This window comes from Drosophila eugracilis, unplaced genomic scaffold, assembly GCF_018153835.1.
Source record: "Drosophila eugracilis isolate 14026-0451.02 unplaced genomic scaffold, ASM1815383v1 contig_423, whole genome shotgun sequence".
NCBI lineage: Eukaryota > Metazoa > Arthropoda > Insecta > Diptera > Drosophilidae > Drosophila > Drosophila eugracilis.
Genome location: NW_024573287.1, coordinates 154,352 through 179,502, shown reverse-complemented (window position 1 = coordinate 179,502; position 25,151 = coordinate 154,352). Strand labels below are relative to the sequence as shown.

Genomic DNA, 25,151 nt, shown 5'->3' with positions numbered 1-25,151 from the left:
CTCTTTTCGCCTTTTACGGACCCCGACTCCCGGACTCGTGTTTTGTCTAGCATTTGTTTTGATTTTTATTTAAATTTCAGTGAATTTGTCTGCACTCGGCTGCCTTTTGGATGATTTATTGTCCTTGTTGGAGCGAGTGCCTGGTGTGAATATGAGTGGTTGCGATGCGGCACGATTATATTGTGGCTTATATTGGTTATACGGTCGCGACTATTTTCCCCAACTCCAACGACCGACAAACCTAACCATTCATTTTTCAGCAAGTTTGCGATATTGTTGCACCCGCAGCGTGCAACATCCATGTTGATGTGGCCCATAGTGTAATTAATTCGCGGTGCATCAGCGAAACAGACATTCATGCATAAATGGTAATAAATATGGCTAAATTGACGACAACGGACGAACAACACCTACGCAGAAGGGAACCTGAAGTGCAGCTAATTAATTTCGACGCACGACAAATGAAGCCGAAAAGGGATCCGATCCTCTGGAGCGGTGAAAGTGCGCATAATTTACACGCACGGGCTTTAAGGTTTTGTGCCCAAATTAAACTCGCAATTCTGTTGAACATTTTTACCAATTTGCTTATCAGCCAAGGTAGTGGGCCAATTAAGAAAGCCGCGTGCGGTAGCCAACGCTGGATATCCGTTTACATCTGTTATTCAGCCAGGTTGCAAGTTGTCATAATTAAAATATTATCCGGATGGCGAGGCCTTGCTGCAGGGTAATTAGTCCTTAAGCTGAGCTTTCACTTGCAAGCCGCTAAAAGGGGAATTTTGAAGTTACATTTTTAAAATATTAAGATATATATGAAACATATTTTTTAACGTCCGTAGCTTGTCAAAAATAAAATACCGTTATTTAAAAAGAATGATAACATAACAATATGTTGACTTATTATTTTATTAAGGATGTAAAAAAATTTAAAGATTTTAATAGATTTTTAGAAAATTTAGTAAATTAAAATGTTGCATACTTTTAGGGACACCGGTAAAATACTGTCATTCACAAGGGCTGAGCAAATTTTGCATCACTGCTAACTAGGGATGACCCAAGAAGACATTAAGTTAAATTAAAATTGAAATTACAAAAGCTGAATTTAAAAAATATTAAAATATTACAAAAATATATTTAATGTTTTTATGTATAAGTATTTAAATTATTTTCTTTATTGATAATTTTTATCAATTGTTTCAGGAAAATAAATAATATTTGGTTAAACTTGAGCAGTTCAAAAGCAAACCTAATATATTATAGTTGATTGATATTGTGTTTTTATTTTTGTTTTAGGGATTTTGGTGAAAATTTAAATATTTTAAACATACAAGACAGGTATTAAAATTACCAGCCGACACGAACCAATCGATAGTTATCGCTATTCGCTGCGAAGACCAACAAGAAGCAACGACTATCGCCCATCCCTATTACGAATTACAATCAATATGCAATGCAAGTAAATGTAAAAAAAACAGCAACAAAGCGAGGAAAATAATATATGTTGCAATATTATTGCATGTACTCCAGTGAAATATATTTTGGAAAAGTGAAAACCCTGGAAAAACGCGTTGAAAAGCCGCTTGGAAAGGCCAGGTACAAAAACATACCAACACAAGTGCAGACAGTGAGACGGACAGGCACACAAACACACGCATACATGTAACCCGTCTTTTCCATGACAAAGTGAAACAGAAGAAACGTAAAGAAAATAAAGAAAGCAACAAATTGAAAATAAATATATTGCCTAGCATATCTGGCATTTGGGCAAACCTATTTTGGATATATATTTATCTGCCGATGGATAACAGTGCGTGTAAAACAACGGTTCTTGTATTAATTGCACGTATATGTACATAACAATTATATTGTCGCCGTGTGAGTTTTTTTTCACCGTTTCTTTTACGCGGAGAGATCGGCTGGGCCATCGAGCACATATATATATACATATATCCGATATCTGGGGTGATATATGCTGCGACAAAGGAAGTGACGGTGCAGTACGGCGATCGGGATAGCCGCCCCCCGGATCCCGGGATATTTGCAATTGCGAAATATTCGCGAATAAAATCCGCCGCTTCCCCAAATAGACATACACACACACCTACGTTAGTATGTTTGTGTGTATCGCGCTTGACACCCTAACATTTGAGAAGAATGTTTGCATAAACAAAATAAATAGAGGCAAACTTATTCTGGACCACCCTCCCTTGATTCTCTTATAAACAAAGGAAGAAAATATTAATAAAACTAATCTTATTATCTTTTTTATATTCTAGGATAAACAGAAGAGTTTAATAATTGTTAAGCATTGTTTACCTACGAAGAAAGCAGATTCCGTCAACAAAAGTCGGAAAAGCAATTGCTTTTCCTGCAGCTCCCTGCTCCGGAGTCTGGACCGCCAATAAAGTGGAGGAGCAGTGCCGACGCTTGCAAAGCATGAATCTACGGGGAAATCCTCCCAAGAAGGAGGGCAAAATGCGTATACGCGCTTTTCCGGTAAGACCTTTAAAAAAAAAACAATTGATAGAAATTTCATTTAATTTTAATTTATTGAAGTACACAAAACATTGATATTTTACTTTAAAGTCATCTATTTTTTAATCTATAATATTTTTGCATTATATTCCTTATCTCATTTCATTTAATTTCGCTTGCATTACAATTCTATTATTTTGACGGTTTACCTGGAAAATCTGTCGATCTCAGCGTGAAATCGCAAAATTTTCCGATAAGAAAGTTGCGATGACTGCTCCGAACTTCACACTTTCAAGGGTAGCAAAACCCGTTTATCCCTTGAATGTATTTTAAATATTTTATGAAATCAATACAGACCATCGAGTTTTTTCCCCAAAAGCTAAATTCAAATATTTCGCACGACAAAATGTCAGGCGACAAGAAAAGCAAACGAAAAAAAATAGAACACATGAAAACATCAAAACACCAACCGGGGACAGGGGAATTTTCAAAACACATTTTAGTTTTTAAGTTACAACGAATTCAATCGTAGTTTTCGAGAAATTATTGTTCCCCAACAGTAAACACAAAAAGTCTGTGAACACCTGTATGTGTAGAGCAGGGTGAAGGGCGAGACCCGAAACGCGAGTAGAACTCTGGCCGGAGTAAGGAGCACAGAGGAGGAGGAGGAGCAGCGGACCAGGAGTGCCGCACGGCGGATGTGGGATAAAAGCCGTCACCATTAGGTCGTCAAACCAAAGTCGGTCCCGCAAGGCACCGGCCTCAGCAGCGGGCAATCATTCAGCCCGCCGCTCTCTGACGCTCAGTGAGGATCAGAGGAGCCACCACCGGGACAGGCCAAGAAGGGAGCTGGATCAGCGTAGCCCTCTCATGCACGGGCGCGATCCCCGCCAGCAGCAGCCGGAGCCACTCAACAACCTAAACGCCAATGGCCGCTACCAAAATCGTATGGTGGCCGGCTCCAATAACTTTAATGGCGCGACCGTTGGCAATATGGACGCTGGTGCGACTTGCCGGATTGCCCGGCACTCGGTTCTGGGACAGCAGCAACAGACACGGAATCTAAACATCAATATGTCCACCGTCTCCTCGGCGCAGCAGCATCACCAATCCCAGCATCGATCGTCTACACGAGAAGTAACTGTCCAGCGGCGATCGTACTATCTTGCCAATGGAGGTGGTCGAGTGAGAACGGAGAGCAGAACTAATACAGTACACCCGCCAACGCCAACGCCCAGTTCCGTGCAAGCATCAGTCCCTGCTCCTTCCGCTGCTGTTAAAACAACACCTACAGCTACTCCTGCCGCTCCCCCAACCGCCGCTCCATTGACTGCGGAAACTATACGAAAGCGCATTAAAGAAATCGGACGGATTTATCCACTTTGGCTACCCGAGTACAAGCGAAGGGCCTTCAATGTTAGCCTATCTTTTGATATACACCAAACAGGGATTTAGACCTCAAGTCGAGTACTCATTGTACTGAATAGTTGAGCCTATTATAATGCATTGAATATTCTTTAATTATCATTGAATTTGGGACCATTCATACTTTAGAGACCACGAATTAGAGAAAGTTTTAGTATTATTAAATGAATAAGTGCGATATAGGAATCTCAAAAGATTAATCACACACAACAAATCCTTATTATTATTTTCAATCCAAAATTCTTTTCGATATTTATTTGTGTTCTAGTCCCTAATAACAAACCAAGACTATTGCACAATATCAACTAACAAATTACTTTTCTTTTTACAGGCTTCTATGGACGAAAAGTACGTGGAGACCATTTGGGCCAGCTTAAAGAATGCAATCCAGGAGATACAGAAAAAGAACAACTCCGGGCTGTCGTTTGAGCAGCTTTATCGAAATGCTTACAACATGGTTCTGCACAAGCACGGCAATAGATTGTACTACGGCCTGAGGGAGGTTGTTTCAGAGCACTTAGAGCACAAGGTGCGGGCGGACGTCCTTGAGGCTCTTCACAGCAACTTTCTGCCCAAACTAAACCAGGCCTGGACAGACCACCAGACATCCATGGTGATGATTCGCGACATACTCATGTACATGGACAGGGTCTATGTACAGCAGCGTGAGGTGGACAACGTTTATAATCTGGGATTGATTTTGTTTAGGGATCAGGTAAGAAATTCCAATTTTAGATTGTTCTCGCCTAAACCGTTTTATTTTGCCCCTTCATTCAGGTGGTTCGCTATTCGGAGATTCAAAAAGCCCTGCGGGAAAAATTGCTAGGCATGGTTATGGAGGAGCGACATGGCGAAGCCATCAATCATCTGGCGATAAAGAATGCGTGCAGTATGCTGATCACATTGGGTATCAATTCGCGCACTGTCTACGAAGAGGACTTTGAGAAACCCTTCCTTGCCCAGTCCGCAGCGTTTTACAAATTCGAGTCGCAAAACTTTCTTGCCGAAAACAACGCTGGCGTTTACATCAAGAAAGTGGAGGCGCGCATCACGGAGGAATCCTCACGGGCAGCGCTCTATCTGGATAAGGATACTGAGCCACGCATCGTTCGAGTTGTCGAGGAAGAACTGATCAAAAAGCACATGCGACCCATTGTCGAAATGGAAAACTCAGGCGTAGTGTATATGATCAAGAATTCGAAGACCGAAGATCTGGCCTGCACATATAAGCTCTTCTCGCGCCTGAAGGAGGAGGGCCTCAAGGTAATAGCGGATACCATGTCAGCCTATCTGCGAGAGCAGGGACGCATGCTGGTCAAGGAAGAGGAAAACGGCAATACGAATCCCATCACCTTCGTGCAGAACTTGCTGGATCTCAAGGATCGTTTCGACCAGTTTCTGGTGCACTCGTTCGCCAACGATCGCATATTCAAGAACGTCATCTCGTCCGATTTTGAGCATTTCTTAAACCTGAACAACAAGTCACCGGAATATCTATCGCTATTCATCGATGACAAACTGAAAAAGGGCGGCAAGGGAGTGAGTGTTCCATTACCACATGCTTGATGACACCTATTAAGGCTTTCTTTACATTTTTACAGATGAGCGAACAGGAAATCGAGTCCATATTGGACAAGACAATGGTGCTCTTCCGTTTCCTATTGGAGAAAGATGTCTTTGAGCGCTATTACAAGACGCATTTAGCCAAGAGATTGCTGCTAAACAAATCAGTCTCAGATGATTTCGAGAAGAACATGATATCCAAACTAAAGGTGGTTACGAAAATACTTTTGTGACTTACAATTTATATTAATTGTTCATATCTCCCTTTTAGACTGAATGCGGCTGTCAATTCACCTCGAAGCTAGAGGGCATGTTTAAGGACATGTCAGTCTCCAATACGATCATGGATGAGTTTAAAAACTTTGTAAATAATAACAATTTATCCTTGGGCGGTGTGGAGTTAACGGTACGCATACTAACCACCGGCTTCTGGCCCACACAGGTAAGTTTTAAAGGATTAGGATTAGAAAGGATAAGGATTAGAAAAAACGATATTATATTGAATATCCCTAACAGACAGCAACTCCCAACTGCAATATACCCGCCGCACCTCGCGAAGCCTTTGACATTTTCAAGAATTTCTATCTAAACAAGCACTCAGGACGTCAGCTAACGCTACAGCCACAAATGGGTAGGTGGAAAATGTACTCTTTTTAACTTTGCTATTTAACACAATGTTTTTGTATAGGTACCGCTTATATTAACGCTGTGTTTTATGGCCGCAAAGCAGCCGAAAGTGAAAAGGATAAGGATGCACCCAGCTCCAGTTCAAACGGGTGTTCAGTGCCCACCACCACTCGCAAGCACATTCTGCAAGTGTCCACATATCAGGTAAGTTTTTACTAGCTTTTGTTTGGTTTTCCGTTAAGCCTACAATTTATCGTATTTAAAATCGAAAATAGATGTGCGTGCTACTGCTATTTAACAACCGCGACGTGCTTACCTATGATGACATCCATCAGGAGACGGATATACCGGAACGGGAACTGGTCCGAGCTCTGCAATCGCTGTCTATGGGCAAACCAGCACAACGTTTGCTAGTGCGCAATTCCAAGACGAAAACCAAGGACATTGAGCCAACGGATGAGTTTTACGTGAACGACGCTTTTGTCTCCAAGTTCCACAGGTATTTTTTCTTAACTATGACTAAACTGCTCATAATACCTAAAATCCAAATAAATATAGGGTGAAGATTCAAACGGTAGCTGCCAAGGGTGAATCAGAGCCAGAGCGAAAGGAGACGCGCGGCAAGGTAGACGAGGATCGAAAGCACGAGATAGAGGCAGCTATTGTGCGCATCATGAAGGCGCGCAAGCGCATGGCTGTAAGTATTAGTGTATTAGCTGCGTTTCCAAACCCAATGTGGCTTACTAAATCCATCGGAGTTTTTTTCTCAGATAAGATTGTCTTTATTATATGATTCGTTTTTATTTTATTTATCTTTAGCACAACTTGCTGGTGTCGGACGTGACGTCGCAGCTGAAGTCGCGCTTCTTGCCCTCGCCTGTGTTTATCAAGAAGCGCATTGAGGGCCTTATAGAGCGCGAGTATCTGCAACGATCCCCTGAAGATCGTAAAGTCTATAACTACTTGGCCTAAACGGCACTCGCAGAGAAACAAGAGCATCTTAAGCAAGATCCAGATCACACTTATCTTCAAACCGCCAGGGCTAGGATACAGAAATCATAGAAAACTGCAGCTCAGATAGCATTGCACCTGAGCACACAAGCAGCATTGATATTTTTTGACCAAAATAACAAATGACCGCCAGCCAATAACCCGAATGCATAAATATATCAATTAGTGAGCCCCGAAATGTGAAATTTCGTTTCGCAACCCATTTTGTAAGCCTGACATTCAAAATTGAAAAGTTTAAAATACTGTTGGATAAGGCACTACCATAATTATTATCCCTCTAATATATTTCTTGATATTCTCTAATTACTGTTTATGGTCATTTCTTTGCGCATAACAAGTGTATAGCAGTAAGCCAAGCCACACACATAAGCAACACCCCATTAAGAGCCACAACCACACCACACACATCCACCCACGAGAATTGTACGCAAAGCAAATTAAGAGAAATAATTCATAATGCAAGCCTAATTGTAAGCAGCTGAGTAAAAGGTAAAGAAGCAACAACAGAAATTTAAGCAAAAAGAATATTAATAACTATAAATATAGCTAAAGTAATAAATTTATAAATGAATTAATAATTTTAGTGAGCGTTTGATGTACAATTTATACGTCTGACCCCAAACCTAATCCTTCTGCAAAAACATTCAAGCCACGTTTTAAAATTCATGTGAACACAACTTAAAGAATGCAATTGATTATTCCTATCTTTATTTTTGAGTACGCCCAAAGCAAGTGTTTAACGTGAAGTGATTATGATAATCTGTATGAAAGTTGTTTTATCTATTAGTTGATATGATGTGGAATCAATTCCAATTATATAAGCAACAGTTCTGTAATGGATTTGAATTAAGTAGGACACAAAGAATTCATTTTGAATATAAAGCGTAACACAGTTTATTGCCGAACAAAAGGATGAGAACGCATGCAAACACCATCTAAACATTGTAAATACATTTTGTTCTTACGTATGAAAAATCAATATAAATAAAACGTATAATGAGCGTTAAAATTTAACACATATGTTGTCTATCTTTTAAAATGGATTTTAAAATATTTCCAATGGAATGCTTTTATTCGCCTGTAAAATAAAACTAATTTGGTAACATTTTGTATCCACAAAAATATTGTTTTATATCGGTTCATAAACTCTGAATACAATATGACTTATATAATTTTGGGAGTGTTCAATTAAACCTGTAATGCTTTTATTTTCTATTAAATCGAATTTTTAAACAAATATTATGTAATTTTGTTTATACTTCCTGATACCGCTAAGACATCTTACCTATACTCCAGCAGGTTCCTAACACGTTTCCCGGGAATTGTGTAACCCATTCGAACGCTCAGCTTATCGGGCAGCAGAACCCGACCCATATCGGAGTTATCAATACGGACAAACAAACTTATCCATTTGCAAATACCACTGAATGAGTTAACAATTATACGAAATTGGCGGACCCGAAACCGCAACTTAAGCAAACAAAATGACTTGCGGATATATGTACATATAGTAAGTTATATCGGGAGACTGGAGTTCAGGGAAATGAAACTCAGCACCGCTAAGTTCTTGGGTAAACACTGAGCGATCCAATTCGATCCGATCCGACGCACTGATAAGCAGAGAGTCGAGTTCGAGTTCACCTAGATGGAGAGCGCGGTTCTCTGGGTCTTGAGAGCCGAGCAGTAAGAACCGCTCAGTTAGCTTTAGTTGGCGATCGAGATTCAGTTTTCAGTTTCGGTTTCAGTTTCTGCCAGGCAAAACGTTCGACGAAGTCGCGGAATTCGGATCGGATCGGGGAAAGAAATAAAAACAAGCTGAAATCGTATACTTAATACGCGTGTGTGTAGCTCAAAAACATGAAAAAAATATAAATAAACAAAACTACATTGCTACGTCAGAAGACTACAAACAAAAGATATGAACGCAGTGCTGACGTCGCCGCCAGGGTTTGAATCAGATATTATATTTTTCAGTCAATTTTTGTGTTGTTTTTTGATAACTTTACAACTTTACAACTGTTGTGTTATTTTCTTGATTTTTTTTTGTGTGTGATTTTTGTGCCTAGTGATTTGCGTGCACTTCAAGGGGAGGAGAACTGCATTCGAGGCCCTCACTTTACAATCTTTCCGATCAGCAGTGCCTTGAGATTGCCGCTCGCAAAGTGAACGTTCCGATGTGAAAGCTTCGTACACATGTCTAATTACACAAGCTAATCCCAGCCAGACTAAATCAGATCTAAATCGGCATCGTAAGAAATTGGAAAATTTAATGCTATCAGTTGGAACGGAAGGAGGAAGTAGTTAAATATTGGATTGATACTATGGGTTCGCGACGAACGGGCTTCGTCCTGGACGCCAAGTCCATGGGCTTGAATCCCTCGAGACCGCCATCACCCTCGCCTTCGGCAACGCCGAAAAACCAGGACTCGTTGCAAAGTAAACAAATGGACCAGGATAGTACCTCCAAATTGGATATCCAGTCGAGGGAAAGGTCAACCGTAGAAGGCTCTTCCCATGCCCAATGCAATGCAAGTACGGAATCCGTGTCCACCGATTATTACCGTTCTCTGCTCCAAAAGCTACGTGATGCCACCGGCGACGTTGGCAAGGTTAACTTTGAGCTGAATAACATATTTCTTAACCGGCTGGCCGAGATTGACTGCCTGGATGGGCAGGGAGGCGATGCAATGGTGAGCTGATAGGTAAACCATTGGGGGTAAATCGAGAATAGTTTATAAATTCTCCTTTAAACTTTTTATATATTAGATATTTCTTTAAATTTCTTCCATTTACTATTAAAAATAGTTTTTCAAATTTGTTTGTTTAAATTTTTAATTTACAAACCAAGTCCTAATTTCTTATTGCTTTTTAGTACACCTCCCAGCTCCGACTGGTTACTTTCCAGGAGTGGGTTGACTTCCTACTTCACGTAAACAACGTGGTACTGGGCAACATGTCTGATTTGGAGAGTGAGGCCTACGGCAAGATTGTGACGTGCCTTCAGTCGGTTCAAGGAGAGCAGCAACAGACATTAGAGGAGAACCATAAGCTGCAAAAGGACATCAGTGCGATCATGAAATTCGTGCGAACTGCCTACTACCATCACGAATGGGACACTAACGACATTACCCTAGAGACTATGACCGTGAACGAATTGTTGGGTCTCGGAAAGGATCAGATCCGGCCGGAAAGTGAGAGTGAGAAGGTAGGCCAAAGAAGCTCTAAGGAAAGGGGCGGCGGCGATTCCAAAAGGAAGTCTCTTAGATTTGAAAATACTTCAAAGCAGTGTCCCCATTAAAATAGTTATTTCTTTTTTATTTAGTTTTAATAAATTATTATATTTTTGTTGTCATTTCTTAAAAGATTCGTTTTGATTCGAGTTTCAATATATTGCAGATGGGCGAGTGCATGAAGTCCTTGGTTAACGAGATTGCCGAAAAGCACGACGAGATCAGTCTCTTGAAGTCGCAGATCAGCGACTTGGATGAAATTGTTATTACGGCCAGACAGAAGTTGCTTCTCAAGGATCAGTGCATAGCTCAGCTCAATCAACAGGTAATGGATACCGGAATCAAACAGATTCTTATCATAAAAACTAAATTAGAAAATTACATCTGTTTCAACTAGTGCTAGTAAAGTAGTAGTGATCACTATTAAGATCAGTTTATAAATAGATTAATTGGAATATTTTTCTTATCGCCTCATCGTCTGTTGTGTCGCCCGATCTGAATCGAGATCAGTACCATTTCAATTTAATGTCAAATTCGTAGGGAAATTTTAGTGCACTCGACTCAATAGTTTTCGACGTTTCGAATTTTCTTACTTATACATTTTTTTACAAATATATATATTTATATACCAGCTGCAAGAGATCACCGAGTGCATGGTCACAATGTCAGACACACACGGGTCATCCAATGGACCCTCTGTAAACGCCACTGATTTGGTACGGGATGTGGTGGATTCTCCCAGCGATACGGTGACCGCCGATACGATCACTTGCGAGATGCTGGAGAATCTGTCAATGCAGGACAACCAGGAGAGCGAGATGCTGCGATTGTTAAACTCTGAACTCAATGAACTCTTTGATTTGCGTAACAAACAGGATTTCCAGGCCATGGAGTGTCGACGTAAACGTCTGTCCTGCTTCTTCAAAAAGCTGGTGAGGAATATGCCGATGTCTATGTTAAAATCAATTTAATTCTAATATATACAACAATTTCCAGACATCCGAACGAGATGATACCATAAAAAAATTGGAGAACATTCGTTTTCATCTGAGTATCCTTCAGTCGGACATAGACCATTCCTGCATAAGCTCGATTAATCCGGGAACGGGCCCCGGTGATCCTGACGCCCAGGTGATAGAAATTCTACGAAATCGTATGCGATCCCTTGGGCAAAGTAACCGGGAGTTGCACGGGAAGTACCAGCGCCTGGATACCGAGTCAAAAAGTTCGTATTCCTGACCTTCGGTGGGTTAATGTTCCTCTATAACAATGGAAAAAGTAAAAATTTCAGAACTGCAGGCTAGGATTGAATCTGAAAGCAGCTTTAACCAGAGGAATATCGATATTCTTAAAGAGATTGCCGAACTGATTTCCAAAATGGTGAGCTAACTATGTTTTGAGCTATACATTTTATATTATAGAAATTTAATCTGACTTTTAATTTCAGGGCTGCATGGACTTCTCTTATAATGAAATCTATGACGAATCTTCAACGGAAAACCCCTTCTGTACAGCCATCACGAAATTGTGTCAGCAGATATCCAAGAAAGAACAAAAACAAGTGTCATGTGTAAGTATGTGACGGTTTCGATTACCCTTGCAATTAGGCGATTCCAATAACTCCATATCAAATACAGAAAAGCGATACGAAAACACCTTCCCAAACAAGGGAGCCGAACAAACCCACCAAAATTCCCGCAGCTACAACAAAAACCAAGTCAACAACTAAACCTTCAACTAAGCCAACGACAACTAAAACTATAACAACGACAAAATCCAGGACCTCCAAGTAACTATGTCACTTGTTGACCCTCCTAAACATTTAGTCTAAGCCAAGTTAACTAGTTAAGTATAGCTTAAAGTTCGTCAAAGTTGTAAAGTTATTTATCATCGGAATAGTTCCCGCCAAAAACGAAATGAAGGAAAATAATGTTTGTTTATGCACACAAATCACCTGAAATCTATGCCAGGAGCTCTGTGGAAAAGGGATAGCAAAAATGAGAAAAATACAATTTTCAAATAATTAATCTCAAATTTCCTAATAGTTAATTTTCGTATAGTTATACTTACCTAGTTCTAAGTAATATATAGTAAATTGCTCAAACTTATGACCACGCCACTGGCTTCAAATATACATACATACATACATTTTCCTCTCGGTACATAGAATTTTCTTATGAGGTAAATGACATTCGCCTTCGAGTTGAAAACCATACATACTTCTTATGTACATATCCTGGCTGGAATGACAACAAATATGGTTGCCATTCGAGTCGTCTGATTTATTTACCCATATATTTTTGCCCGAACCCACAAGTACGAGATCCATTTCACTTCCCTTTCGGGTTTTTGTCTACATTCGACAAATACAAATCGCTCGCGAATGTGTTTATTGTGGAAACTCGGCTGTATGTTGAACTGCAATTGCCCGGAGAGGGAGCTCCACCTGCCCTCCATCCAGATTTACCTTTACCCCAGGAACTGGCGAATCGGAAATAGGTTTCGTGTTATTTATTTACCCACAATCGACACGCGAGGCAGGCGAGCAGTGATATGCATATCGATGAGAGCCGCGCGGATTGGGCAGGGATTCGAGTGACTAGAGCTGCTCGTGATCCTCGTGAGAAAGTGGCTAGGGACCGATTTCTCTATACTAAGACAATATTTAATCCTTAAACTCATAACCTTAATCAAAGATTTAAATACAAAATTTAAACAAAGAAAAAACATTAAATTTTTCTGTTTTCATATTAAACTTAAGTGATAATATTGTAATATATAAATTGATGTTAACCTGTGTAAATATGAAGTCATCTCACGCGATCATCTCCTTGGTAAACTGCTGGGCACAAAATCAAACACAACTCGCCAGGAAGCCCCCAAGTCAAGGGGTCGTCGGCGCTGGGAACCCGAGTAGTTCGCTTCAGAATCCTGTCATCCGTCGGCGGTAGAGCTGTTTAGTCGCGTGAAACAAATCAAGGAAGCGCCAGGAATCGGCACCGGGAATATCGCGGTATATCCACGTTCCACCCGCGTCCATAAAACAGACAATTTACGACCCCTAATTAGTCGCCCTCGCTACTGAGTCAACCAATTTTCATTCGTTTTTTCGGTGTGAAAAACGAAAGGAAAAGCGTGCAATTAGACAAGAACTTTTCCGCTCAAAACGCGATGCAAAAGTTGGCCAAAAGTGTAAATTGTTTTCGAGTGTTTGAGTTTAAGGGGGGAAAAGCGAAAAGTGTGCAAAACTGTAAATGTGCAAATTGAGTCGGTGAAAAAGGTGTTGAAAACTGAAATGTGAGGGGCCACCTTAATGGGTTTAATGACAGACAAGGAATCATAACAATTCATTGCCCCCGTCTTAATCGATTTTCACATTCACATTTCCCCGGGCTATCAAATTCTAATCCCCGCCCCGCCCCAATATAATATGCCTTTAAAAGTGTTTTAAGTGCGCCGAGCCACGCTTTCTCCACGAAACCCCGTCTCAATAAATAACTATAACCCATCCAGGAGTTGGACGATATTATTTGCTGCCACCCGCTGCAACTTTATTTTCAAATCGTGTCAAACAGTCGGGCCGCGCAAATAATAATATCTATAAAACTGGGGGAAGTCCCCTACGAGCAAAACTTGTGTTGCCAAAGTGCCAAAGAAACGAAGCTTTGAAACCCGAAACCTTGCCACCTACGGCTCGAATTGGTTTTATTTTCGTGACAAACTTTTAATAGCAATATTATTGAAATGAAATGAAACGGTAATGAAGTCGAAATTCGTCTGGGTTATGCGAGATATATTTCTAGGGCCGACACGAAGGCTCAGTTACCAAGCATTCGACACCGAAAGCGATTTAAATACCGAGATATATAGATATATATGCAATCGACAATTGACAACTGACAGGTGATTCCGTGCGCGGATTTGTAGGCAATTAGTTACAGATTTTTGACTTGCCATGGTAAGCCTACCATCAACGTGATTCGAGAATAGCTGTTCCACTTTCATTTTGAATTTGTAGAACGCAGAGGCCAGTTCCTCCGATTGCCCCCATCGACAGCAGTTGGAGCACACGCTGCTCCACTGTCAGACCCAATCGGAAATCCTTCAGGCCACCCGGGATAATTACCTTAGCATTATCGATGAGTTCAAGCGGGATCTCGAGGAGCTGACCGAACAGGTGGAACAACAACAGCAATTGCAGCAGGCTACAAACACCAGCCAATCCTGCCCAGAACCAGAGCTCCACTATGTGGATCCTCCAAGGATCAACTGCAAGCTGGAGATACAAGTTGGCTTCTCTAAATTGTGATTAATTATTTTCCTGATTTTTTCCTATCTTTTCATCACCAGAATGAACATCTTACCTGCCAAATTCAAGGACTGCAGGACAATCTCAAGGATCGAGATAAACAGATTGATCAGCTGCAGTCCATGATCAAGAGCTATTCCGATTTCAGCGAAAACAATCAGCTAAAAGGGGAAATATACGAACTTAAACAAAAGAATTGTGAGTTCAAAAGATTACCATACTAAATTTTAATAATATAAACATAAAAAGTTTTCTTTAATATATGAATTCATTTTAAAACGAAAATCATTTTTTCCAGGTGATCTATCCCGGCACACGCGAGAACTCTCGGGCCTGCTGAGAAGCCAAGAGGACCAGCGAGTGCAGTTGTGCACCAAGTACGAGAATCTCATGTCCAGCTTTGAGGATCAGTGCCAGGAGCTGCAAATAGCCAAGAAAAAAGTGCAGACCCTGCAGACGCGACTAGAGCAAGTGGAACAGCTGCAGGATGAGCTGAGAACGGAAGTGAGTTTACTCTTTGGTGTTTTAATAGTTTTGATTGAATACCTAATTAATTTGGTTAATTTTCCAGCGAAAAATGCTGCGGGAGGAGGTGATCGCCCTGAAGGAGAAGGAAGCCGTTTCAGCAGGTCGGGTACGTGCACTCCAAGAACAACAGAAGAACGGACAACTAGAAGTGGAAAAGGTGCGTCAGCATGTTCGCGATTTGCAGGCCCAAATACAACTGGAAGACTCACAACATCACGACTGTAAACAGAGGATGGAGAAGGCGGCAGAGTCCATGAAGGAGAACTTCCGTGTCCTTTCCGACAAGTGTGAGCAGCTGCAGGAGAGTCTGAAGTAAGTAGTCTGTAAGGGATGGAGTGCATCCATATAAGAGCAGCTGCCATTTTCTCGCTTCTCGATAGGCAGCAGACCGAGGTCAAGCAACAGCAGGAGCAGATCATCGCCTCCTTTCGAAAATGGAAGGATGCCCAGGTCAGAGCCGACGATGCAATGAGCCAATGCGCCAAGCAAAATGAGGAACACATCCACATGCTTCTGGATGAGAACCGATCACTTGCCGAGGATTATCGCAATCTCTACCGGGACCATTCGCTCTTGGAGACGGAGATGCTCCGTGTTAGGCAGGCGGTCAACTATGCGTCAACCTCATCTATGGGATGTCCACCTCAGACCAGTAACGGACGGATGAATCCCGAGGCCGAAAACGATGTGAGTTGGAAAATTTATAAAAATTAAAATATAATTTAGAATATTACTACCTTGGCCCCACAATTTCTAAAAATTTTCTTTGTTCCTATCCGATATGTCTTTTCAAAATTTGTTCATAATTGGATTCCCATTGGATTAAAACGGGCAGCTGGCATGGGAATAGTTTTTTCTGTTTATAGTTAACTCATCCTGACTTTCGCAGATGGACAGGCGAGTGCAAAACTTGGCCAGCACATCCCAGCGCATTTCGAACCAGAACAGGACTCTCAACGACCGGTACTGCATACCAATGACTTCTCGAAGACCAGATGGAATTGGTCACCCTGCGGCCCAATCCACAATGCGGTCCACACGACCCTTGAACAATCTGCCATTTGAGTAACCAGGAATTCCGATGCATCCCAGGACTGTCATATGCCCTCCGTCCATTTCAACTTTGTTCACACCAAAATCCCTTGGCCAACATTTTCGAGGCGCGTAATTTGTAAATTATCTTTGTAAATTATGGTAGAAAATAAAACCTAGTGCTTGTGTAGTTGTGCCATAATGTATTACGGAATAGGAATGGTTGGAAGCCTGCATACATGAAATGATTGGTAAGAAATGTCAAATGATCTAGAAGACATTTTATCATTATTTTACAATTTTATAGTATAGTTTTTCATTTTTGTTTTAGAAAGCTTTTAAGCTTTTAGGCATCTATTTATTCAGTGTATATAGGTAACTAGAAAAGGTTCTAAAAGAAAACATCACTTTTTTAATAGTAATATAACTTCAATCCGTAGATTCAGTTCCTCCTATTAGTTTAGATCTTTCACTAATTGCTATCAGAGCCATTTTGATTTGGGTCCTCTTCTTGATGCTCTCTTCGCGGAGGACGTCGGATTGCTTGGTCAGGATTTTGACACGTGTGTCACTGAAGCGTTCTGCCTCTGGAATGGACATTTCCAGGTACACATCCTTGCCCACGTTGACAAGGAGGCTATCCATCTTTCGGACACGTGCCTGAATGAATATATTGCTGCCGATGTTCACTTGTGTCTTATAGCCCTCCGGCATATGTGTTTCGAATGTCTGAAGCGTGTTCTTTAGCTGCACGTATTCCATGATCTCTTCGTTGAACTGACCTATGCACTTTTCCAGCTGCCGGAGATCTTCCTTGAGGACTTCGTTAATAAACTCCTCAATCTGTGTGATTCGCTCCTGATTTGCAACCTCCCTGTGAGTAAAATGTTAGGGTTTAGTCTATTATTTTGTAGAAGCATTACTTACTCCTTAATCCTCTGGGACTCTGAGGTGCTGTTTTGTTTTGTTCGCATTGTAAAGTTTAGTTAAGTTAAAGTTTGTTTGCAATAAGTGAAAATAATCCTGAAGGAGAACTACAATCCTTTTGTTTACTTCTTATTTCTTCTTCTTGAAAAACCGGCATATAAGTGTTATCGATAAATATGAGTACTGCCAACATAGCCATTTTTTAGCCAAATTTGCATTTTATATACTAACAGATAAATGTTTATACGTAGAGTTTACTTAGATCTATAAATAGTTTCTTAGCCAGAAGTAAAAAATCAATTTTGAATGCCTAAGCATATATTAAATTATATCAAAAACTAGATCTCAGATTTTTTAAAATATGTGTATGCGCGCCCAATTGCTGGCTTATCAGACACACGCTAAAAGTGGTTTGAGTCTTTGATACTCATTGCGAAGTTTAGTGTATTTTGTAACCCCTCGAGTTGGCAGCCCCGCACTATATAAATTGTTTTCGCGCTATTTTTTGCGAAACAATTTGTGAAATGACTCTTAAAAAGGCACTCGACGATTGCATGATCGATTTCGATCGCTGTGTGCTGGTCACCGATCTTCTAGAGGAATACAAACTCCCATATAAGGAAGTAAACAATGTGCTGGAAGCCTACATTAAAAGTCAGGAAGCTACCACAAAGTTCGAGAAGAGATTTCTGGTTCATGGTAAGCGTAAAACTGAAGGATCCGAGGAAGTGTATTCCGTGGTGCTGGAGAGCAAGCTGCAGGATTGGCTGTCCAAAGTCCATGATGCGGAGTCGCAGCTTTATAGTGTAAAGATCGCAGGTGGCACAAAATTGCCAGCCCCGATTTTCAAACCAATGCAGCATTTGGAGGTAAAGTTGGCAAAAGTGGAGCAGCGTCCTGGAACGGTAAATACTGCTCCCATTGCTAATGGAGCGCCATCCACCAATGGAATTAAAACAGCGACCATCAAGTCGGAGGGCTCAAAAACGGAGTCATCCAAGTCGTATATTAAGGTAGAGTCAACGAAATCGTCGTCGGAGGCTGAGAAACCCACAGGAAAATCATCTCCGGAAACCAAGAAAACTTCACCCAAAGAGCAGTCCTCAAAAACCAAGCCTGCAGCGGCAAAAAAAGGCAGTATCAATAGCTTATTTACAGCAGCGGCTAACAAACCGAAGGATGGCAAGGCCACGACCAGCAAACCGGCTGCCAGCACCATGAATAACTTCTTAAAGAAGCTGTCTCCAGGTGCCCAGAAGTCGTCGCCCGAAAATGAAGTAAAACCAGCTGTGTCCAAGAAAGATTCCTCGATTCCGATCAAAAAAGAGACATCAAAGAAAAAGTCCCCCAGTCCATCTAAAAAGGCTTTTACGGCCAATACCTCCGTTCAACTTTTCGAAGAAAGTGCCGAGTCCTCTGACGAAGAGGAGAAACTGGACAAGCTGCGCCGCAAGGTGATTGGATCGGACAACGAATCCGATGATGAGAAGCCAACGAACTCAAAGCGGCGACGGATCAGTGACTCAGAAGACGAAGAGCAACCTCCAAAGAAGTCCGCAGAAGAAGAAGTAGTCACAGTCGACGAAGAAATGGAGACAGAGCCAGCTAATGAAACTTATCTGGATGAAGAAGGATTCGTCATAACGCAGAGAAAACCAGCAAAAGCGCAACCCGCTAAGAAAAAGGCTTCTCCAAAGGCTGCAGCCCCTCATGCTAGCAAAAAGAAATCACCGCCAACAGCCGGCAAAGGTGGTAAAGATGCGCCGAAAACAAAGCAAGTCGGCATCATGAACTTCTTTTCCAAGAAGTAAATAAAAGCATGATGGAGCTGTTCTAAAGGTTAATCATTAAGTAAGAAGAAAACTATTATTCTTTTAAATAAATTTATTTATACTTTAGAAAATATTCGTTAGAAGCTTTTGATAATGGCCTTTTCTTAAAAAGGCATCAGAAACACCTAAGGTATTTCCAGGCCAAGTTATACTCCAAAAATGTGTGTTTCCTATTTTTGTTTGATTTTATATTTTGTCCTTTTTCCAAAACGAGTATTCTAAAAAATGGATTTAATCATATAGGTTTATAGGTTTGGTCCATTTACCAACTTGAATCGAATTTGACTTTCGGCCAAAAGGATCTAATCTATGGATATTGAAAACACAGTTTTTCTTTTGTTGTTAAAAAGAATTTATTGCATTTGTTTATAGCTGCTAGAAGTTGTTTGAGTATCTTGTTTGTAATTTGTATTTATTTATTTATATAGATTTGCGTGTCTGATTGAGTGTCCGTGTGTGTGGGCGTGTCGGTGTGAATTTTGCCTGGCCTATGCTTTATCAGTGCGTGTTGTCTTCGTTTTCGATTTGTTATGGTTGAATGTCCTCGTTATCTTTTATCTTTACCGTATTTCAAAACACTTTAAAAAATTAAGGCGAGGTTTGAAAAACACTTGTTCGTTCATATAATTCGAATATTAATTAATTTAAATTGTTCATTTGTTGTTGTTATTTTGTTTCTGCAGTGATTGCGTTTGATTCCTATCTGATTTTTAAGCATTAAAAGCTTACAGTCAGGCTGCCCGATGGCAAGCAAATACATATGTAAGTGATTGAGTAAGGGTTTGGTGTTTTTGGTGTGGATAAAACAATTTGTCGTGTTTCTGGCAAACAATCGAGATCAGTGACTACACTTAAGTAGGTAGAAGCTTCTCAGAAGCTAAATTAATGCTTAGACTTAGATTAGCTTCGGCCTATCTACCGATTAAGTTTCCCATTCTGGCACGGCCCACTGTATAGATTATCGAGTATTTATGTTTCAAATTATTCACTAAATTTAAGAGATTTTAAATAAGGATTATAATATAGTGGACCAGTGCCAGTGGGTTGCACTTGTAGCTTTGTTAATTCATAAATATTGCTCGCAATGCAAAATGAAAAAGTCATTTGCTATATAATCAATCAGTTAATTAAAAATTTCCTAGGTGTGATATGAACATAATGTGTGCATGATATGACTCTCTACTAATATGATCGTTTTGATTTCTCTCGCACGCTATTTGCTTTGACTTAATTACCTAAATGAATGTAACATTCGTTTCGTACAATTTAATATCTCAGCACCATTTTTTTTAATAATAGCACAAAGTATATATGCATTTTTACGGTTTTCGTTTTGTATGGGTCAACAACAGAATTTTCCTAGACTTTTTTGTGGGTCTTTTCTTTTCATTTCGCTACAGAGTAAAATATATCTAAGTTTATTTAACTTTTCTCGTTTCATTGTTTCGATTTCTTTACTAAACTTGCGTATCTACGACACTGCCATAGGACTCTTCAGCAAATTTGGGCGCAATATAATCTTCGTAGTAGTTGATGAATATATCCTTGAACTCATCGGCAATGAACTCCAAAGCGTTTAACATTTGCATTAGCTCTCTATCGTTGCACTTGTAGTTGCTCAGCGCCATTACATCCCAGAAGTAGGAAAAGTACTTAACATATTCAATCGACTGTCCTCCGTACTGTGCCATCACGCTGGGCAGTACAGCACGCAGGATGGACCCCAGTTTGTTGAACTCCCAGTCGTCCAGAACTGTGGCCCCCTCTTTTTTGGTTGGCGTAGTTAAAGGTAGGAGGAACAGACAGAGAAAGAGAGATCAAAAGTGATAGTTTACAAGGGCATAGAAGTAGATGATCTGAAGAGGCTAAAGCACAAGTATAGTTTCAAATGTCAGCATGAACAAAATGAATAGGTGGGTTGAATAGTTGTGAAGGTGCGCAACCAAGAGGGAAACGTGAGCTGGCAATGACCAAAAATAAATATAAAAATTAGCTCTTTATTCTTGAGAACTTACCACGATGTACCATGAGGCACTGCTCTAGGAGAAGCCTGGCCAGAGCCACTTTGCACTCATGCATATCCATCAGTTGGTTCTCAGCGCGTTCAATAGCCGCGTACAGCTTGCAGCGTTCCTCGATTAACTCACAGTCGATCAGCGACGTGGTGAATGCCCAGAACCATTCCAGTTTCTGAGACTCCTCACAATGGGGACACACGATTAGCTCGGCGCCATTGAACTCCGGCTGGGTGTACTCTTCGGATAGCCACCAGCGCAGATTTGGGGCATGCGGCAGGGCTTTGGGTGTGAAGATTTCTGCGCACTTTGGATTATCACAACGGTAGCGATGAAACTTGTGCTGAAAAAAAAACAAAATAAATTACTCATAAACATTGTTATATTTTATATTCCTTAAATTCTAAAATAAGTAAGTTTTGGCATGGTGAACTTACGAACTGATCTTCCGAGTGTGATATCTGGCAGGAGTTGCAGTGGCACCTGATGCCACGCTCCTGGAGCTGTTTGCTACGCTCCTCCCGCGGTAGTTGCTGAAAGTTGCCTCCGGCGAAGCAGTTATAGATGCCGGAGCCCGCCGGCAGGTCTAAAAGTGCCAACGCCGTCATCTTACGCCCGGAGAACTTCGCGCAGATCGTGGAGGAACAACTGTGACGACACAAACTGAGGGTTTCCGGGTAGACAGAGTACGAGACTACTGCCACCTCGCCAGTCAGCAGATGAAGGTGGCCCTCTTGGAGACGCATGGGTGCGGCCCACAATTGGAATTCGTTGAGTGGCGAGAAGACGTGCGGATCAGCGGGCAGGACAAAAGAACGGCAAGCGGTGAGCGATCTATGGCGCAATTGGCCTATGTGTCGCATTAGCAGGGCGGCACACAATAGTTCCCATTCGGCATTCGACATTCTAGACGCCGTTGGCAGGCTCTTCTCCAGCTGCTCGAAGAAAGTAGTACACTTGCTCAGGTAAATGGACATAATGTGAGCTGATAGGGCTAACGCGATAACCGTGTCCGAGGGTCGTTCCTCCCTCAATCGCTCCAGCCTCAGCACGGCACTGTAGGCGATGTCCTGTCGCTCCTGGAGTCCTCCATTGATAGCCGACCACAGCTTGCTCAAAGTTGGCTTCTTTCGGCAATGGCCTAGCATCTCTGGCAGACCTGTGATCAGCATCCGGAGGGCCAGCTGTAGGAGTCGCGGTACCCCGAAGACCTCGCCAAAGGACTCGAACAACTCGATCTGGTGGCCGAAGCACTCCACCGCATGGATCGCAGCGTGCTTGAAGCGGCACTGACGGGAACAATAGACCACCAGTCGGTTGGAACAGTAAATGCAGGGAAAGGGAATAAACTGGGTGATCCCGCAATAGTCGCACACCCGGCAATTGCCACTGGGAACCATGGCCACTGCCTCGGATTCAAAGATGAGCGCGTTTTTGGCCACTGCCCGAGTAGTGTGCAGCGACGACGAGTTGTCCAACCAGGCTCTATAAGATATATATTAAGTTAAGTATTCATCATAGTAAATAACATATTCTCCACTCACATTTCAAAAGCTTTCGAATCGTTGGTATCCAAATCATCGCCCGTTTGTACGGCCATCTCGAAGCGCTCCACCTTGAGCACCTCGCACTGGTGCCAGAGCTCATGGGTCCTCGCTTCGAACACCTGGTTCAGTTCAATGTGCAAGAGCTCGTGGAGATGCTCCTCGCAGAGCGCAAAGTTACGCAGTTTTAAGGCACAGGCGGCTTGACGCAGCTTAATCAATGGCAAATACTCCTCCGGATAGCCCAGATCCAGGGCGCACAGGCAGTCGTCGTAGGATTCCTAAAGATGATGTAGTTAGTATATGAAATGATAAGTTTTAGATAGTTAGAAGGTTTTGAAAGATGGAAAGCTTACCGCATAAAGGCCGCAATCAAAGAGCACCAGGGAGCGGTTGGCATGGGCCAGGGCAGCTGCCAGCGTGTTCCTGGCCGGAGCAAGAAATATGGCCTCCGTGAAGAGATCGCTGGCTTTGAGCGGATGCCGCTCCTTTCGGTACGAATCGTTGCCAGCCTCTCGCAGGCGACGTGACTCCTCCTCCGATTTGAAGTGGCCCGTTTGGTGCCGTAGATGTTGAAACCATTTGAGTACGTGTGGTCTGTGCGATTTGGAAAAGGGTGGTTGGTTAATTATTCACGGCAAATGTCAAAACGAAGTGACCCAAATTTCGAGTTCGACAGCAAACAATGCTTCTTAACCTAAACGTACGAATGCATGCAATCCGAGGCACATTGGGCCGTGTTTACGTCTTTGTAAAAAAGTCTTACAAAATATTATTTCCAAATATTCTTTAATTTTCGCTATAAAAAACTGAGGCAATTTTTTAAAATTAAGTTTAATTGCTAGATGGTTATGGAGTATCTCAAAGATAAATAGCAGTTTTACTTTTACCTTTACTTTTTAAAATCTGAAATCTAGCCCAGTGTACAGGGGCGCAAAATCAACTCCCACAAATTAAATTAATTTCATGGGGTAATTATGGATTTGCATAATAGCTTGGCCGCCCCTGGCACTTAACCCATATTAGGCCAACGGCCGACAAAGCGACCACGCATTTTGAATTTGGTAGGAATATGTCCGCCAATCATGTTTGAGGGTTATGTGTAACATACATTTAAGAAAGAATTTTGAAAATCAAAAAGACTAACATTTAGCAAAAATAACGATAGCAAATTTTGTAATATTAATGAGGTTTTTTTAAGGATTTCATACACCTTACGATTTTCAAAACTTTATCTAAAACATTTTCTATAATCTTATTTCAGTAATCTGGCAACTTCGAATTCTTTCAGGATATTAGATAATGACTCTAAATACGTTAACATCAAAAGCATTGTCAAATATCTAAAGTAGGTTGTTTGGAATTGCGCCTTTAGGGGTTAACAGCCACAATTATAACCACCGTTTTGTTCACCTAAAATCCAGTAGCGGCTCCTTGGTCATGGTTGGGGACGAAACACCCAGCCCACCTACAGCCCCAGCCAGATCGTCATCCTCCTCTCCGTTTTCGGGACGTGAAAGCGGCGCTGCTGAAGTGCTGGCCCCCAGTTCGGCATCCTCCAAATCTCTGCTCAATTTCTGTCGCTGCACAGGCGTTAGGAGCAGGAGTAGCTGCAGCTCATCTTTGTGTAGCAGCTCATCGGCATTTAGGTGTTTAAGCTGCTGGCCAATCAGGTCGCTAAGGGTGACAGCTGGTGGCGCGGAAGCAGGAGCAACCGTGGAGGCGCAACCGGAAACGGGAGCTGACGAGGAGGTGGAAACGGGTGCGGTGGTGTTGGCTGCTGGTTTGTTGTTCACACGCGCAGAGGATGTCGAGGAGGCCATCACTTGATGACTGCTTAGTGCTTTTGGCTCGCTTTTTTCTGGTCTCGCGCGCTCCTTCCGTTCAGTTGGCCATCATGTCACTGCCGCGGTGGCAGTCCTGGCGTATTATTGGCTATCAATTCGAGTGCACAACGCCCCGACATCATTGACTAATAACGCTTGGTAAACTTTCACGAACTCCCGCACGTTGTGGCCTTCATATTGATTTTTTAAAACATCACCTTCCGTGCTAGAGATGTGCCAGACGTAACGGACTTATCTTTTAGGGATGGACTATCACAGTTACTGTTATTTTTAGGGATGCCATTTGATTAAGGCGACAAAAAATTATGACTGTGCACTTGAGAAATAATACTTTTCTATGGGAATTCATAAAGATGCATATTATAAGGATTTATTTTCACTAAATGATTTCTTTTAAATGTTTCACCTGTTTACCATTTTCTTTTATTCCCATTAGTTTGCCTTTAAATACCAAAAACATACCAAGATTAAAATGTTTCCATTCATCTGGCAGCCCTGTGAAAAGCGCCAAGTTTTAACATTCAGCGAGTTACTTTTCCATTCATATTCTTATCTGGAGAGCCTCGTAAACCCTCTTAAACATGTCAAACATGTCCCGTTGGTTTTCTTACCGCACGTTACCATCATTGAACGGTCCGTGTGCTTTATTCACCAGTTGACAGACCCCGCTGATAAGAATGGGCATCTTCCCTCTCTTTTTCATTGCTTTTGCACACAACAAAAAATCTGATATAATCTCAAACAAATTGAAATATGTTAGTATTGATATGATATTTGAAAGTATCCATT

At 41.6% G+C, this 25,151-nt stretch overlaps 5 protein-coding genes across 15 annotated transcripts; 3 read left to right on the top strand and 2 right to left on the bottom strand.

Moving 5' to 3' along the window:
- The first annotated feature begins 1,398 nt into the window (after positions 1–1,398).
- Positions 1,399–8,335, top strand: LOC108105170 (cullin-3-A). Of its 3 annotated transcripts, none has more exons than XM_017211611.2 (11): positions 1,399–1,590; positions 2,274–2,493; positions 4,229–4,612; positions 4,675–5,436; positions 5,499–5,669; positions 5,732–5,902; positions 5,977–6,091; positions 6,149–6,291; positions 6,363–6,586; positions 6,646–6,784; positions 6,907–8,335. In XM_017211611.2, exons 2-11 carry the CDS (start codon positions 2,434–2,436, stop codon positions 7,057–7,059), a joined length of 2,322 nt encoding a protein of 773 aa, XP_017067100.1. In that variant the 5' UTR covers positions 1,399–1,590; positions 2,274–2,433; the 3' UTR covers positions 7,060–8,335. The 3 variants fall into 3 exon arrangements, with proteins under 3 accessions (XP_017067100.1, XP_017067099.1, XP_017067098.1); XM_017211610.2 differs by lacking the exon at positions 1,399–1,590 and adding an exon at positions 1,632–1,804; XM_017211609.2 differs by lacking the exons at positions 1,399–1,590; positions 2,274–2,493 and adding an exon at positions 3,328–3,888.
- A 519-nt stretch (positions 8,336–8,854) lies between these two features.
- Positions 8,855–16,387, top strand: LOC108105172 (ELKS/Rab6-interacting/CAST family member 1). 8 transcript variants are annotated; one of them, XM_017211613.2, is made up of 12 exons: positions 8,855–9,788; positions 9,971–10,303; positions 10,495–10,653; positions 10,961–11,260; positions 11,325–11,553; positions 11,620–11,708; positions 11,776–11,898; positions 14,679–14,835; positions 14,936–15,141; positions 15,209–15,477; positions 15,546–15,852; positions 16,055–16,387. In XM_017211613.2, the coding sequence occupies exons 1-12, from the start codon at positions 9,420–9,422 to the stop codon at positions 16,232–16,234; spliced, it is 2,721 nt and encodes a 906-aa protein (XP_017067102.2). In that variant the 5' UTR covers positions 8,855–9,419; the 3' UTR covers positions 16,235–16,387. The 8 variants fall into 8 exon arrangements, with proteins under 8 accessions (XP_017067102.2, XP_017067101.2, XP_017067103.2 ...); XM_017211612.2 differs by having other exon boundaries at positions 11,608–11,708; XM_017211614.2 differs by having other exon boundaries at positions 11,608–11,708; positions 16,001–16,085.
- LOC108105173 (protein UXT) lies at positions 16,384–17,267 on the bottom strand. Its single transcript, XM_017211621.2, has 2 exons — positions 17,125–17,267; positions 16,384–17,071 (listed from the first exon to the last, which is right to left on the bottom strand). Exons 1-2 carry the CDS (start codon positions 17,169–17,171, stop codon positions 16,627–16,629), a joined length of 492 nt encoding a protein of 163 aa, XP_017067110.2. The 5' UTR covers positions 17,172–17,267; the 3' UTR covers positions 16,384–16,626.
- Positions 17,268–17,598: 331 nt separating this feature from the next.
- LOC108105125 (DNA polymerase delta subunit 3) lies at positions 17,599–19,018 on the top strand. Its single transcript, XM_017211558.1, has one exon. It carries the CDS (start codon positions 17,649–17,651, stop codon positions 18,933–18,935), a length of 1,287 nt encoding a protein of 428 aa, XP_017067047.1. The 5' UTR covers positions 17,599–17,648; the 3' UTR covers positions 18,936–19,018.
- Positions 19,019–19,297: 279 nt separating this feature from the next.
- On the bottom strand, positions 19,298–24,558 carry LOC108105194. 2 transcript variants are annotated; one of them, XM_017211645.2, is made up of 6 exons: positions 23,929–24,558; positions 22,872–23,112; positions 22,516–22,796; positions 21,409–22,456; positions 20,972–21,314; positions 19,298–20,721 (listed from the first exon to the last, which is right to left on the bottom strand). In XM_017211645.2, exons 1-6 carry the CDS (start codon positions 24,336–24,338, stop codon positions 20,414–20,416), a joined length of 2,631 nt encoding a protein of 876 aa, XP_017067134.2. In that variant the 5' UTR covers positions 24,339–24,558; the 3' UTR covers positions 19,298–20,413. The 2 variants fall into 2 exon arrangements, with proteins under 2 accessions (XP_017067134.2, XP_017067135.2); XM_017211646.2 differs by having other exon boundaries at positions 20,630–20,916.
- Positions 24,559–25,151: the final 593 nt, after the last annotated feature.